General features: G+C 35.6%; 2 protein-coding genes across 5 annotated transcripts; one reads left to right on the top strand and one right to left on the bottom strand.

Annotated features, from left to right (window-relative positions):
* Positions 1-1,267: 1,267 nt before the first annotated feature.
* On the bottom strand, positions 1,268-3,440 carry LOC140836452 (cytochrome b561 and DOMON domain-containing protein At3g25290). The gene is made up of 3 exons (XM_073201984.1): positions 2,750-3,440; positions 2,112-2,366; positions 1,268-1,770 (listed from the first exon to the last, which is right to left on the bottom strand). The coding sequence occupies exons 1-3, from the start codon at positions 3,371-3,373 to the stop codon at positions 1,504-1,506; spliced, it is 1,146 nt and encodes a 381-aa protein (XP_073058085.1). The 5' UTR covers positions 3,374-3,440; the 3' UTR covers positions 1,268-1,503.
* A 2,738-nt stretch (positions 3,441-6,178) lies between these two features.
* LOC140836433 (uncharacterized) lies at positions 6,179-13,530 on the top strand. Of its 4 annotated transcripts, none has more exons than XM_073201948.1 (14): positions 6,179-6,585; positions 7,071-7,180; positions 8,262-8,324; positions 8,424-8,607; positions 8,759-8,863; positions 8,954-9,078; positions 9,159-9,738; positions 9,958-10,023; positions 10,231-10,307; positions 10,829-11,110; positions 11,198-11,537; positions 11,622-11,774; positions 12,504-13,031; positions 13,164-13,530. In XM_073201948.1, the coding sequence occupies exons 1-14, from the start codon at positions 6,325-6,327 to the stop codon at positions 13,350-13,352; spliced, it is 3,063 nt and encodes a 1,020-aa protein (XP_073058049.1). In that variant the 5' UTR covers positions 6,179-6,324; the 3' UTR covers positions 13,353-13,530. The 4 variants fall into 4 exon arrangements, with proteins under 4 accessions (XP_073058049.1, XP_073058064.1, XP_073058057.1 ...); XM_073201963.1 differs by having other exon boundaries at positions 6,567-6,585; positions 8,456-8,607; XM_073201956.1 differs by lacking the exon at positions 6,179-6,585 and adding an exon at positions 6,596-6,914.
* Positions 13,531-13,934: the final 404 nt, after the last annotated feature.

Here is a 13,934-nt window from a genome sequence, read left to right as displayed (position 1 = left end):
CTTGCTGACCCCCGACTTGTGTAATATTAAATCCCCAAGTCGTCAATTTTGTAATCCATTATTTCTTACTTCTATACATTTCATGCTCATTAATTTTCATATTTCCACCAACTACCTAAATTATGCGTTTGTCTTTTTCCAAATGTATGTAGTAAAACAATATTACGAAGCATAATAATCCTAAAAACCTTCTCTATCCTTTTCAATTATGTCGGTTGTTAGACGATCTCTCGAATTTTTTGGTGAGACACGTCAACTCGATTAATATTTAAAATGATGAATCAAATCTGAATGAAGATAATGTCTCACAAAATTGATATACGAAAATATTTTTTATGAGTTTTTGTATCGTTGAGTTCCAAAAGCGACGCGCATAATAACACGAGCTAACTAATCTCCATTTAACATAATATTGTAATTTGGAATCATAGAAAAGCACATGTATGGTACGTAAGAGAATCCAAAAAAAAAAAAAAGCAGCAAAATGCTATTTTCATAATCAAAACCAAAAAAAAAAAAAAGCAGCAAAATGCTATTTTCATAATCAAAAGCAAAAGAAAAAGGATCCACGAATTATTGCATCAAATCAGACAGGTAACATCAATAGTTAACCACGAGAGTCGAAACTTATTGTTGTTGTCATTTCATACAAACAATTTCACATTTTTTGGAAGAAACCTAATACTAATTGTAAATATAAATTAACCCATTTTTCTTCCAAAAAATATTACTATTATTTTCATTTGAATATAATTTTCTTCCGACTTCAGATCCCACATGCAGCGTTTGGGTTGTAGGACTTCGTAAAATTTAATTGGCCAATATAAGACGGTAGATAATAGAAGAATAAATTGTTGATAGATAGTCTGTGAATAAACTCCAAAGTACGTTTACAACGCTTTCTTTTAAAAAATATTTTCTCCCTCACTTTATCACAGAAATTGAAAAATCACTCTGAAGATACAATGGATATATTCTGTATTCGTAAGTGACTAAATCAAATCAAGATCCAACAAAAAACAATATCATTTCTTGATCTAATGATGTCATATATATAGAAACGAAAATTCGATTCAGAACAGATGTGATTCTTCATCAACAATTGCACCCTTGCATGAAAACCAATCATGAAACAGTGTGTTGTTTCCAAAGAGTTGTCTTTCTCCTTACGAATGATTATGTGGTTTCTAAAGAACTTTTAGGGACGTTGCCCCCACGAGGTGACTCTGCCCCCTCGAAATAATTATAATTATGAAAATTGTTCTAACACAAATCACTTCATCCATCTATAAATATATGTATCTTGTGGCAAAACTATTTACAACACTAGTGCACATGGACTGGGAAATAAGGAAGAAAGTAAGCCAAAAAACAAGCACACAGAGAAGTTGAGAAAACAGGATAAATATTAAAATAGCAGAAACTGTCTTCAACAAGTGTACAAACACATGTTGATCTTTTGTCCATCTGTTATTGCCTGTCATTTGCATTGCTATAGCTATCCTATGGTTTGGTTGACTTGCTCGATTTTTTCTTCTTAAGAACCATGATCCATGTGATTACTTCCAATAATACAGCTAAACCTCCGAGAACGGAAATCACAATGATGTATGCATCTCTCCACTTCGGTTCGGGTTTTAATATGTTGAGACCTTTGAACACGTTGATGATGCCAAGGATGAGAATCGCGTATCCCAAGCCGTGATGGTAGATATTCCAGTAAAACCGATATTTGTGGTCCTTTTTGGGTCTCAATAACAATGCAAAAATCTGCGTTCAAAGACGATACATTAGCCAGATGACAAAACACATACTTGTGATCTTTTCGAGGATGTACAATCGAGAAAAGGTACATGCAAAGCCAGACAAATTAAATCGACTAACGTATACTTTGTGAACAGATAGGTTATCTGTGTATAACAGACATTCAAGGTGAGCATCTTGCTTTTCAAATCATAGCATATGTTAGAAATATGTATCTTAAATTGTAAAACTGATTGTGTTTTCTGCAGCCCTCTACCTAATCCATCCCTCCTTGATTTGAAATTTGAATGAACAAAGTATTGAAACAACAAAATATGAATTCAAGAAAGTTGATCGGACAGTGATACCTGCACAGTTGCTAAGGCAAAGAGTGCAATCCCAATATTGCCATGACTAGCCTGCCTAACACCCTTTGACTCACTTCCGAGCTTAAGCCCTGTACCCCAACCAGAAACTCCAATGGCATAAGCCGACACCTGGCAAGAAATGTGAAGATAAAACCAAGCTGGATCGGCGGATGGAAAGGCCCTTACATATCTCGCGATGATGATCCCAATAGGAAACATAATCCCCCAGCTCACAGCATTAAGTGTCCCGTGAATCTGTATCGATTAAAACAAATATTACTACTCATTCCACATACAATCAGTTTAATCAGAATCTAAATCAGCCAAGAAACAAGATTTTCTGTGAGCTCCAAAACTGTATACCCGAGTCTTCAATAAATGAAAACGAAAGTGACAGAGGAATTAAGAACATAGAAAAATGTTTTACTACTGAAGTAGGAACATATTTTATCGGAAATTAGAGTGATCTCTTTCATACTGCTATCAGCCATGGTTTAAAAAACTAATTCATCCTTGAATAAAAATAAAAATAACAATTATCCCATATCAAAATCCATCATGGAGGAAATTGTTAAGCATATAAATATTCCTAATTAATAAATTATAACTTTTTTATTGATAGAAAGAAAGAAACTCACGTTCCTCTTCTTGGTTCTAGAGTTGACGACCGGGGTGATAGTGCTCTGTCCACTCAGCAAATCAAGACGAGCTCTGGAGTTCAGATTTGCAGGCTGGAACGCATGCTTATCCGGCACCCCGCCTGTGACCGAGGGCCCGACCTGCCACACCTGCTTCACCGTCGACGCAGCCCCCTCCGGCAAAACCAAGGTGGCGAAAAGCCTCATAGCCCCGCCGGAAAACTCCGAAGTCGCCTCCTTCACCTCGTACCAAACCTTGGACTCCGTTAACGCATAGGACGAGATGTTGTAGGTCTTAACCGTCATCTTACCATCTGCATCCCTGAACGCGATGAGGGCCTGCGAGCCCAACATTCCGGTGGCTGTGGGGTTGATGGCCCATGAGACCCATCCATCAGGCTGGTCCAGAAGAGCAACAAAGGCGATGGAAAGGGTGTGTTGCACCGGATCGTAGGCCCAATGAAGATAGGAGTTGAGCGAGGGAAGATCGTTGCAGAAAGCGTAGAGCTTGTTGTTGGTGAAGGTCTGTGAGGTGCACGTGGCGGAGTACGCGGGTGAGATTAAAGAACCCCATGTTGCCAAAGCCAAAGCGACGATGGATAGGGTTAGGGAAGAAGGCGCCATTGATGGGGAGAGCAGAGACTCGCGTTGTTTGTGCGGTGGTAACTTAGAAGGTCGATAGCACTGTCCTACTGTGTACACATTATTACCAAAAACAATTATTATTTACATTGATTGACTTGCGTACGTGGAGCTGGAGATTGGGGTCAAATTCCAGTCCTCGTACATTTTCAATTTTGTTTAAAATATGTTGTTTTCTAAATAACTTTTTATATCTAATATTATAAAATGGAGATTTATTTTACACAAAAATCACATTTTATAATAAAACTTAACATATATACACATTTTATATATAAAAAAAAGCACAAATATATATCAACGATTTAAAAAAGGTAAAAAAAATTTTGAGACGTTCTCACGAGTCGTATTTTGTGAGACGAATATCTTATTTGTGTCATCCATGAAAAATTATTATTTTTTATTGTGAATATCGATAGAATTGACTCGTCTCACAGATAAGGATTCGTGAGACCGTCTCACAAGAGACATATTCTTTAAAAAATAACATGATAGTCATAAGTGTGTAATAAATTTACCAAAATATGTTAAGTTGAGATACATTAATTGTCTTTGTTAAGATAACGATCGATGCTGTTTGAATTGGTGTACGATTTAAAATATCGGAGTCATGCCGTTGGTGTTAACTATAAGTTTTTTAGAGTGACAAATGTCGGTCCTACGGTTGGTATTAAAACCAATGTGATATGTTTGATTTTTATTTATTGAAAATAGTGCAATTATTTGGAGTATGATTGTTGTTGTGGACTAATAGTCTCTACTTAAAGAGAGATTGATATATGACGCTTTGTTGGAAATATTGGAGTTGCGATGTTATAAACGAAGAAAAATGCATGGATCGAACACATCATCTCCACCTCGTAGGAACTACGAGATCACCCCAAGGATTACTTCGGCATCCATGGGTCACAGACTGGCCATAGAAGTATGATCCATAAGTAGAACACATTAGTTGTTCGTTCTCAGATTAAGCAGTAAGAGTCGGAGAAGAGTAATCACTCATTCTTAAAACTAGCAGTCATAATTCTTAAGACCAAATAGTCGGGTGGAGGGGTGAAGCTTCACTATGTTAAAGTGCAATAATCGTCTCTGCTTGATAGACATATTGAATTGTGACGCTTGGGCCGATATATTATTTAAAAGATTTGATTTACATCATTACAATCAGTCATAATTTTAGTAAAACGACAAGTATTTGGTCCTATAATTGGTATCAGATTCACTATCACTAGTTCAATTTTCATTGATTGCAATGTGTATAATTCTCAAGATGAAGAATTTTGGGGTGGAATTGTAATGGTCTGATAAATATACAATTTTGGGAATGAGGATGATATGAAAAGATTTTTGGACTGATTAAATAATTGAGTAATCAGATATGAAGATTTTTTTTTTGTTCGGGGATGGAGATGGCTTTAATAGCATACTACTCATACTTGACCCGAATATGTTATTAAATTATAATATATATTAGTGCACTAACGTACGCTTGTACAATATTTTTTATAATTCATTTGCTTTATATTTATATTAAAATCAAAATATAATTATAAGAAATAGTGAGAGAATACACTGTAATTTTGTATATAAATTTAAAAAATAAATAGAAAAAAGAAAGGAAAAAAATCAAAATAAGAATTGATCTTACAACTGATTAAGAAACAAAGATCTATCCACTAAGATATATGTAACTTGTATTAAAGTTTTAACACTTTATTAATATATATTTTTTAAAACAAACCATGATACAAAAATATTAGTTATTGTAAAAGGCACAAACTCAATAATAAAGTACAAATAAATAAATAAATAAATATATATATATATATATATATATATATATATATATATATATATATTTGTTTGTTTATATCAAATAAATTTTAATTATATTATGATGTTTTTTGAACGATAGTGATTCGACGTAATGAATAAAATTATCTATAAATTTTATACTATTTATGTATGATAATCGCGTTGAAATGGATATTTTATAATATTTTGTTCTTTATCCTCTAGAGTTAGTCTCATATGAGACCGTCTTACGGATCACAATCTGTGAGACGGGTCATTGGGTCAACCTTACCTATATTCACAATAAAAAGTAACACTCTTAACATAAAAATTAATACTTTTTAATGGATGACCCAAATAAGAGATCCGTCTCACAAATACGATCCGTGAGACCGTTTCACACAAGTTTTTGCCTATCCTCCAATGTTTAGTTTGCAATTTTTTTTCTTTATTATTATCTCAAGAATTAAGTATGTATAGGTTTATCAAAATAATTCAAATTTTTTAAAATGCAACTGTATGTATCAATACGATATTTTGATAATATATAGATATCCGATCTTCAGATAGGTACGGAGATGATGACGAAAATTAAATAAAGTATGAGAATGTGAATGCATGTAAATATAATAATAAAGATGAAGATAAATCATATGAAATTCAATACAAATCTGACTCATTGTCATCTAAAGTCTATATAATTTTTAAACTATTATTTTTTGAGTAGGTCTCTTATGAGACGGTCTCACGAATATTTATGTGTACAAAGACGGTCAATCCTACCGATATTCACAATAAAAAATAATACTCTTATCATACAAAGTAATAGTTTTTCATAAATGACCCAAATAAGTGATCCATCTAACAAAATATAACAAATGATATCGTCGCACACAAATTTTAACATATTTCTTTTTATAAAAAATAAACCACTTATTTGTAAAATGATTATTATTCGAAAGTAAAGTAAAACCACTGATTTACTAAAAGAAAGCAACATATCGATGCCATGATCGAATCAGGGCATATACCTTCTCACGTTTCCACAAATATACAAATCGCCAATGGATCCGAACACCACAACCACAAAACCTCCTCATCGGGGAATCCAAATTAGGGTATATTGAATTGCATGTGTGATGGATGCAATTCAGAGAGTGGAGACATGGATTCGAGATCAGCGGGCCAAGATTTTGAGAGTGAACTGGCCTCCGCCGTGGAGGGTGGCGGTGAAGTGGCCATGGACCAATGGCCGCCCCGAACAGAAAAAGAAGATTCAGGAAGAGTTGGAGCGCGGTAAGAAGCAATTGCTGGATTTATGCCGCGCTGTTAAAGCGGATTCGCTTTCAGATTTGCAGGAAATTCTCTGCTGCATGGTCCTCTCGGAGTGTGTATACAAGGTGCATTTCGATCTCTGATCCAATTGATGTAAAAATCGTGGTCAGCGACGTTGAAAGTTGTCGTTTTATTACCTGTTGATTTTGAAGTCCGAGAGATTTTGGTAAAAATTAAATGAACTGGAAGGGGGAACTCAATCCTGATGAAAACCCATCGCACTCTTCCAAAATCGTAACTTGGATTTGATTTATAATAGTTGGCGAAGACACCCGCAGATTACAACGGGGCAGGAACAGATTGCAAATGCTGAAATAATATCTGAGAAGATTGCTCCACTTGTCTGTAAAATGTACTCAAGTTTGTGCTAACGCTGTCTTTGAATCATTCAAGGGTATTTAGAGGGCTATACACATATTTATTTAATTATTAAGAGGCTCTTATAATTATAGCGACGAAGCTTAGTTTTGTTTTTGTAAATTTTTCTTTTGATTAATGGATCGCACTTTTGCACTGAAACTAGTGACTTGTAATATGTGCTTTCTGGTAGAGACCTGCAGCTGAAGTGGTTCGAGCAGTGAATAAATTCAAGGCCGACTTTGGGGGGCAATTAGTTTCTTTAGAGCACGTTCAACCATCTTCCGATCACGTTCTTCACAGGTGTTTTGGTTAACAGATATGAAGTGCTCCACCCTACGTCTCATATCTTTTCAAATTTATTCTTTTAAACTTTCTCTTTATCCTTAGCGTCTTGCCTCCGATGTTTTCTTGTTGTCATTTGTTCTGTAAATTACATGAAAGCAATGTCACAACCAAATATTTATTGCAAAAATGAACCACTATGGATTTTTACCCTGTAAGGATTTTTTCATTTGGTTAATATATTTTCAATAAAGTCTAATGAAAAAATAGCCATCAAAACACGAGTCCTGTGTTTATATTACATGCAACGCATGTGACGGTATTAATAAATGAATCGTCCCTTGATCCCTTATATAATGAATAGAAGTTAGCTAGTGCGTCTTCCATGTCGAAGTTATACCTGTAAATTCTTTACTAGTTGATGATTCACACAATATTAGTAAGTACACTGGAAGTCATGACAAGTAAGAGCAATAGCTAGGGCAGTATAAAACCATGAAACAGGAAATCAGAATCTAACATCTGTACTTTCATTACTGAGAATAAAAGCTTGCGCACATTATTATATTCATTGAACATTCACCTTTGCACTTGAATTTCTTTTGGAATCGCACCTAAAAAAAAATTGGAAAACAAAATTGTTTATGTGGTGGGTACATCATCTGATGCAGACTTATGATAGAGGTAGAATATTTGTCAGGGAAGCGGGTCCAGGACCAGCACAAGTGAAAGAGGCTAGCATATGAGTCTATGACAGCCGTTCTCTTTCTGTTCCCTTCCCCAAGTAGAGTCTTGCTCCTGTTCTATAGAATAATGAGTAAAGATATCCCTTTTTCCTTGATTTGGGGGAACAAGTATTATACATCAAGATGGAAGTTGTGGTCGGGATAACTAAACAGCCACAGGGTTTTATGTGAATAAACAGTTATTAGAAGGGAATCATTCACTTGTCTTATTTTGTATTTTCATCATTTGTTTTTGAATATCATAGTCCATTGGCACTAAATATTGAGATTTTAATTCTTGCCTGCTTATTTGATTCTCTACCTTTTCATTATCCATCATCGAAGTTATATTTCATCGATTTCTGACTTCTTAGGTATCTATTAGCTGAGGCAGGGGACACATTATTTGCTTCCTTCATTGGAACCAAGCAGTACAAGTATGTAGTAATTGTACTTTGACTAAATGATTATTTTTGTTTTTAAAAATCATTATTGTTATTGTATTTTACTTTCTTTTTCCCCTATCTGTTATAAAGGGATGTCATGGCTGATGCAAATATATTTCAAGGTGCTATATTCCATGAAGATGCCATGGAAGATGTAAATGGTATTGAAGCTGCAGAACCTAACATTCAAATGAATAATGGGGAGAATGCCTCGATTTCTGTTGAGACAAAGCCCAAACAAACAAAGTTTACTCCTAAGCCTGCTGTTCACAGGGTACAGGAGTGTAGCTACTCTCTGGCATTTGTTTTTAAAATGATTTGCTGGATCTAGGATCTTTGAAGCTGACTTCTATTTTATTGCCAAAACATACATTTCTTTTATTTTCCCATCTTTGGGGTAAAAATTCTCCTTCAACTGTCTTCAGGGATTCATGGCACGTGCTAAAGGAATACCAGCATTAGAGTTATACAGGTTAGCACAGAAGAAAAGACAAAAGCTTGTGTTATGTGGGCATTCACTTGGTGGAGCGGTATGCTATTTTTGTTTAGCTTGCTTTCAATCAACTTTTTCAGCCGTCCAGGTAAGCTTAATGCTATCTTTTTGCTTAATAAATTTTCAGGTAGCAGTTTTAGCCACCCTCGCAATTTTGAGGATTATTGCTGTTTCATCAAAAGAAACTGAAAGGGTCCAGGTGAAGTGCATCACATTCTCACAACCCCCAGTTGGAAATGCTGCCCTAAGAGAGTGCGTATGCTACCATATTATGTGATGTTTTGAGCACTCTTGGCTCATGTCATGAACCTCTTTATCTCTTTTTGTTTCAGTTATGTGAATGGAAAAGGGTGGCAGCATTTTTTTAAAAGCTATTGTATTCCAGAAGATTTAGTGCCTCGAATATTGTCTCCAGCATATTTTCATCACTATAACGCACAAAATCCATTGCCAGCCTCTGATGCTGAAACTTCACCATCTGTGCCAAAGTCTAGGGAAAATTTGGAGAAGCCGAAGGCAGAAAGGGTGAAGGAACATGAAGGGGAGGAGTTGGTTTTAGGTTTAGGTCCTGTCCAAACTTCTTTTTGGAGGCTTTCAAGACTTGTTCCGATAGAAGGTTTTAGAAGTCGGCTAAATAAATATATGGGGATAAAAGTTGATGCAGTTGAGAAATTTTCTGTTACCGATTCCAATGTAACATCATCAATTGACAACATAGTTACTCCTCCACAGTCTCTTGAGATTGAAGAGGGTTCAGATGGCATTTCTCTGCGGCCTTTCCCCGAAAAAAATGAAGGGTTATCTGATGGAGTGAATAATGGGAAATCATCTGGAAAGAATACTAGTAGTGGTGGGGACAAGAGGCCATGGCGCAGTATGCCTTCCTTACCTTCATACATTCCTTTTGGGCAAGTATGGCCATTATTATTTTATTCAACTGCACGGTATTCTGCCTGAAAATTTGAATAATATCTGTAACTTCACATCGTTCCTTCATCATTATATATATTTTGCTCTGTCCTTCATTAAAAATAAAAATCTATGTATTCGCTACATTCTATTGGGAGTTCATGCTAGCAGGGTCAAAGTAACACTAATAATTGAATCATCTAGCTTTTGTTTTCTTGACAGCTGTATCTTTTGGGACATTCATCTGTTGAGTCGCTATCCAGTTCGGAATACTCAAAACTGACATCGGTGAGACTTCTTTCTAGTTTCTCCGTGCTTTTAATGTTCTGTCTTTCAGTTTCTTTCTTTCTTAAGAAGAATGTATTGGTTCTTCAAGAATGTGATGCATATTTTTTTTATAGTCTTTTATTTCCAACTGATGGTTAAATTTGTTTCAGGAATGTGATATCCATATTCTTTATCTTTTATTTTAACTGATCTTAAATCTACTTTCAGGTTAGATCTGTGATTGCTGAAGTCAGGGAGCGCTTCCAATCGCACTCAATGAGGTCATACAGGTCCCGGTTTCAAAGGTAGTGCTCTGTTTTGGGGCTTTTTTTTCTTTCCGTCTTTCCATTATGGATTCCTGTTTTACAGTTAGTTTCTTTGGTAATATGATGTAACTATGTAATTGCGAGCGTTGATCCTTTTACAATCTGGCTGGAGTTTTGGGTATGCTGAGGAATAGTATTTTTCTTGAGGCTAATTTTCTTATCATTCATGCAAAATATGATTTTGAAAAATTTAAGCTTAAATAGCATTTTGTGTTGCTGTGATAATTTAAACTAACAATAGTTGCTTCACTATTAAGATTTGAAGTTCTTTCATTCTGAAATTTTAACATCAAAATGATTTAGTGAAAAATGGTGGCAATAGTTTAAGTCAAGTAATTTTCTCTCCTCGACGACGATTCTTGATTCTTGACATCGATATACCTGTTGATCAATTATTTTATTTGGCACAACCTCTTTTACTACCAAATTTTATTTAGTTGTTCTACTTTCTATGGCACTAATCATGGCTATTTTTATCAACAACTTGTCAATTCTTACAGAATCTATGAACTCTACATGAATGAAAATACATTTTCATTTTTGGGGAGGGAGCAGGAGCTACAATTCCCACATTTACAAAAATGGTTAGGAATTTCAGTTGCTGGTACAGTTGAACTTGGGCATATCGTGGAATCCCCGATAATTCGTGCTGCTACGTCCTTGGTTCCGCTAGGATGGAATGGTATTCCTTCTGAGAAGCATGGAGACCCTCTAAAAGTTGATATTTCTGGTTTTGGATTACATCTTTGTACATTGGTTCAAGCCCGAGTGAATGGAAACTGGTATCCCTTTTCTTAACTTGTTAGATGTTCATCCTTTTCTCGCTCCTCTATGTCCTGTGAGGCTCATTCATTATTAAACTCTGGCAGGTGCTCAACTACAGTGGAATCTTTTCCTTCTCCACCAGAGTACTCTCTGCATCATGAATTGCAGCCAGAGATGCAAAAGATTCGGATACGAGTTGGAGCTCCATTGAGACGAGCACCTAAACAACAATTATTGGGGGATGGATTGATGCCTGTATTTCCTTCAATTGATCCAACTCGTGTTGATCTAAAGTTTAATCAGAATATGTCTGAAGAAATGGAGGAAAAATCCATCCATCCAGATGGACTTAGTGATTTTGTTGTATTTTGTACTACTGATTTTTCAACTGCTGTCAAAGAGGTTCATGTTAGAACCCGCAGGGTGCGACTAATTGGCCTTGAGGTATAATGCACTATTATTCTTTTAAGGTTCTCTGAATCTTTAATATTCATTCATAGTTAACGTGGAAGCTTATGCATGATGTAGGGTGCGGGTAAGACCTCTCTTCTTAAGTCAATCTTAGATCAGGGCAGAACTACAAACCACACAAGTCTAGAAACGTTTAATACAGACGTGGATGTTCGAGAAGGTGTTGCTGGTGGTTTGTGGTATTCAGATTCCGCAGGAGTAAATTTACAGGTTTGTTCTGGTGATCAAGCACCAGCACCCTTAATGTTTGTTTCCATCCATTTATGTTTTTATGACTATTTTGTTCTTCTTCATTTCATAAATTGGCATTCCAAATTTATGTTGATTGTTTCCAGAATTGTACGTTCTATCCAATCTGTCTTTCAAAAACAAGAGGAAAGTAATTTAGAAATTCTTAATTTTTAAACCTTTGATACGTATCCTGGTAACTTACTCTGCAAATGTAAGAAAATGACTTTTTCCAAATATTTTATGGGGGTGTTTGAATTCAGGAGTTCTTTCAAATGAAATTACAAGTTTGCGATTTTGCAAATTTTTGGAAATGGGTGGTCTGAAATCCTGAAATTCTTTTCTCATCCTTGCTAGAAAGGGAAAATGGGATATCATTTTTATTAGTGACAAACGAGACAAAAAATGGACCCAAAGATGGTAGATTCTCAAAATCCATGTACTTTTCTCCACTAGGCTATCTCAGTCTCTGTCCTCATATTAAACACACGTCACTGCACAAAATTTCATGGAACTGTTGTTTGGAAATGTTCTACATTTTGATGATTTTTCAATGGGGTTTTGGACTGTCATTTGTAACCGTGGAAACAAATGTTTGACCAGTGAAGTATTATCACGTGCTTCATTTACTTGTTTTGTATGCATTTTTTAGCTTGTGAGTTATAAATTGGAGGTGCGTGTATAATTTATTTCCCCCTTTTCAAATTGCAGAATTTGAATATGGAGGCCTCCCGTTTCAGGGATGAATTGTGGAAGGGAATTCGTGACCTGAGTAAGAAAATAGATTTGGTTGTTCTTGTACATAACTTGTCCCACCGAGTGCCTCGATATGGATCTAGTGCATCACAACCACCAGCTCTGTCTGTACTCCTAGATGAGGCAAAATCTCTTGGTGTTCCTTGGGTCCTTGCTATAACAAACAAATTTTCTGTTAGTGCACACCAGCAAAAGGAAGCTATTAATACTGTAGTTCGGGCATATCAAGCGTCTCCTAGCTCAACCGTGGTGATCAATTCATGTCCATATGTTATGCCCGGTGCTGTTTCTCTCTCATGGAATGCTGTTAACAGCGATGCCACTGATAGGAAATTTGGTAATGAAACACTCATTTTTGCTCCGTTAAATCTTGTCCGGAGGCCTTTCCAAAAGAAACCGGCAGTTCTCCCTATAGAAGGTGTTACCGCTCTCTGTCAAATTGTTCACCAAATGCTCCGCACTAAGGAGGAAGCAGATTTTCAGGTATTTCTCCATCGTTTTTTTCTCAAAAGCGATTCTGTGTAAAATTGGGCCTGGCTTTTGTCTGTGTTGTATTTTACCACCTTTGGATTAATTTTATTAAAGTGAAATTTATAATTCTTTTTATACTCGAAGGAGCTAGCTAGAGATCGTATTTTCTTGGAATTCGCAAGGGAGCGTGGAGTTTCTGGCGCTGCAGATCGAGATGCCCTGGCTAAATCCAATTCTTTGTCAGCAGCAGCAGTTGGTGCCTCTGTTGGGGCGGGTGTGGGGATCATATTGGCAGTTGTAATGGGAGCAGCTTCGGCCTTGAGGAAACCCTGAAATATATTCATGTTAGAACGATCTTTTTTGGTTTTTTTGGTGGAATTTTTTCTCTAGTGTATAGAGCGTCATGAGTAATATCTGTAAATATTTCGAGTTCGTGATTATTTTTAAACGAATAGTTGTCATTGATGGTGGACCCTTAACCAGGCTAGAAATTATAATTTATTTGATTTTATTATCTATTACAAACATTGCTGTAACAATTATACAATAATATATTTGCACCAGTACCACATTCTGTGTTTAACTATTTAGGTGATTCTAGACAAATAAACGTTGAAATGTTCGTGTGGACTGGTTAATATGTCATTTTAATTCCAAAGAAAAAAAAAATCTCTCCTTTTTTTATGTGTAATGAATAAGTTTATCGCTAGCCTATGTCAGAAAGCCTCGTTGCTGTACGAACATCCATTTAGTTTTTGTTTTTACCCTACGTTTGAAGATTATTTTGCAAAAAGAATTTAAAAGAATCGTTAATCGAAAAGAATGTTTGACCGATGTTAGACTTCGAACATGTGTTCAGTTGAAGGGGAACATGACTTATAAAAACTAATTTCAATATATCTAATATTACGATTC

This window comes from Primulina eburnea, chromosome 1, assembly GCF_022965805.1.
Source record: "Primulina eburnea isolate SZY01 chromosome 1, ASM2296580v1, whole genome shotgun sequence".
Taxonomy (NCBI): Eukaryota; Viridiplantae; Streptophyta; class Magnoliopsida; order Lamiales; family Gesneriaceae; genus Primulina; species Primulina eburnea.
The sequence above is the reverse complement of the archived record's forward strand: the minus strand, read 5'-3'. Positions and strand labels throughout refer to the sequence as shown.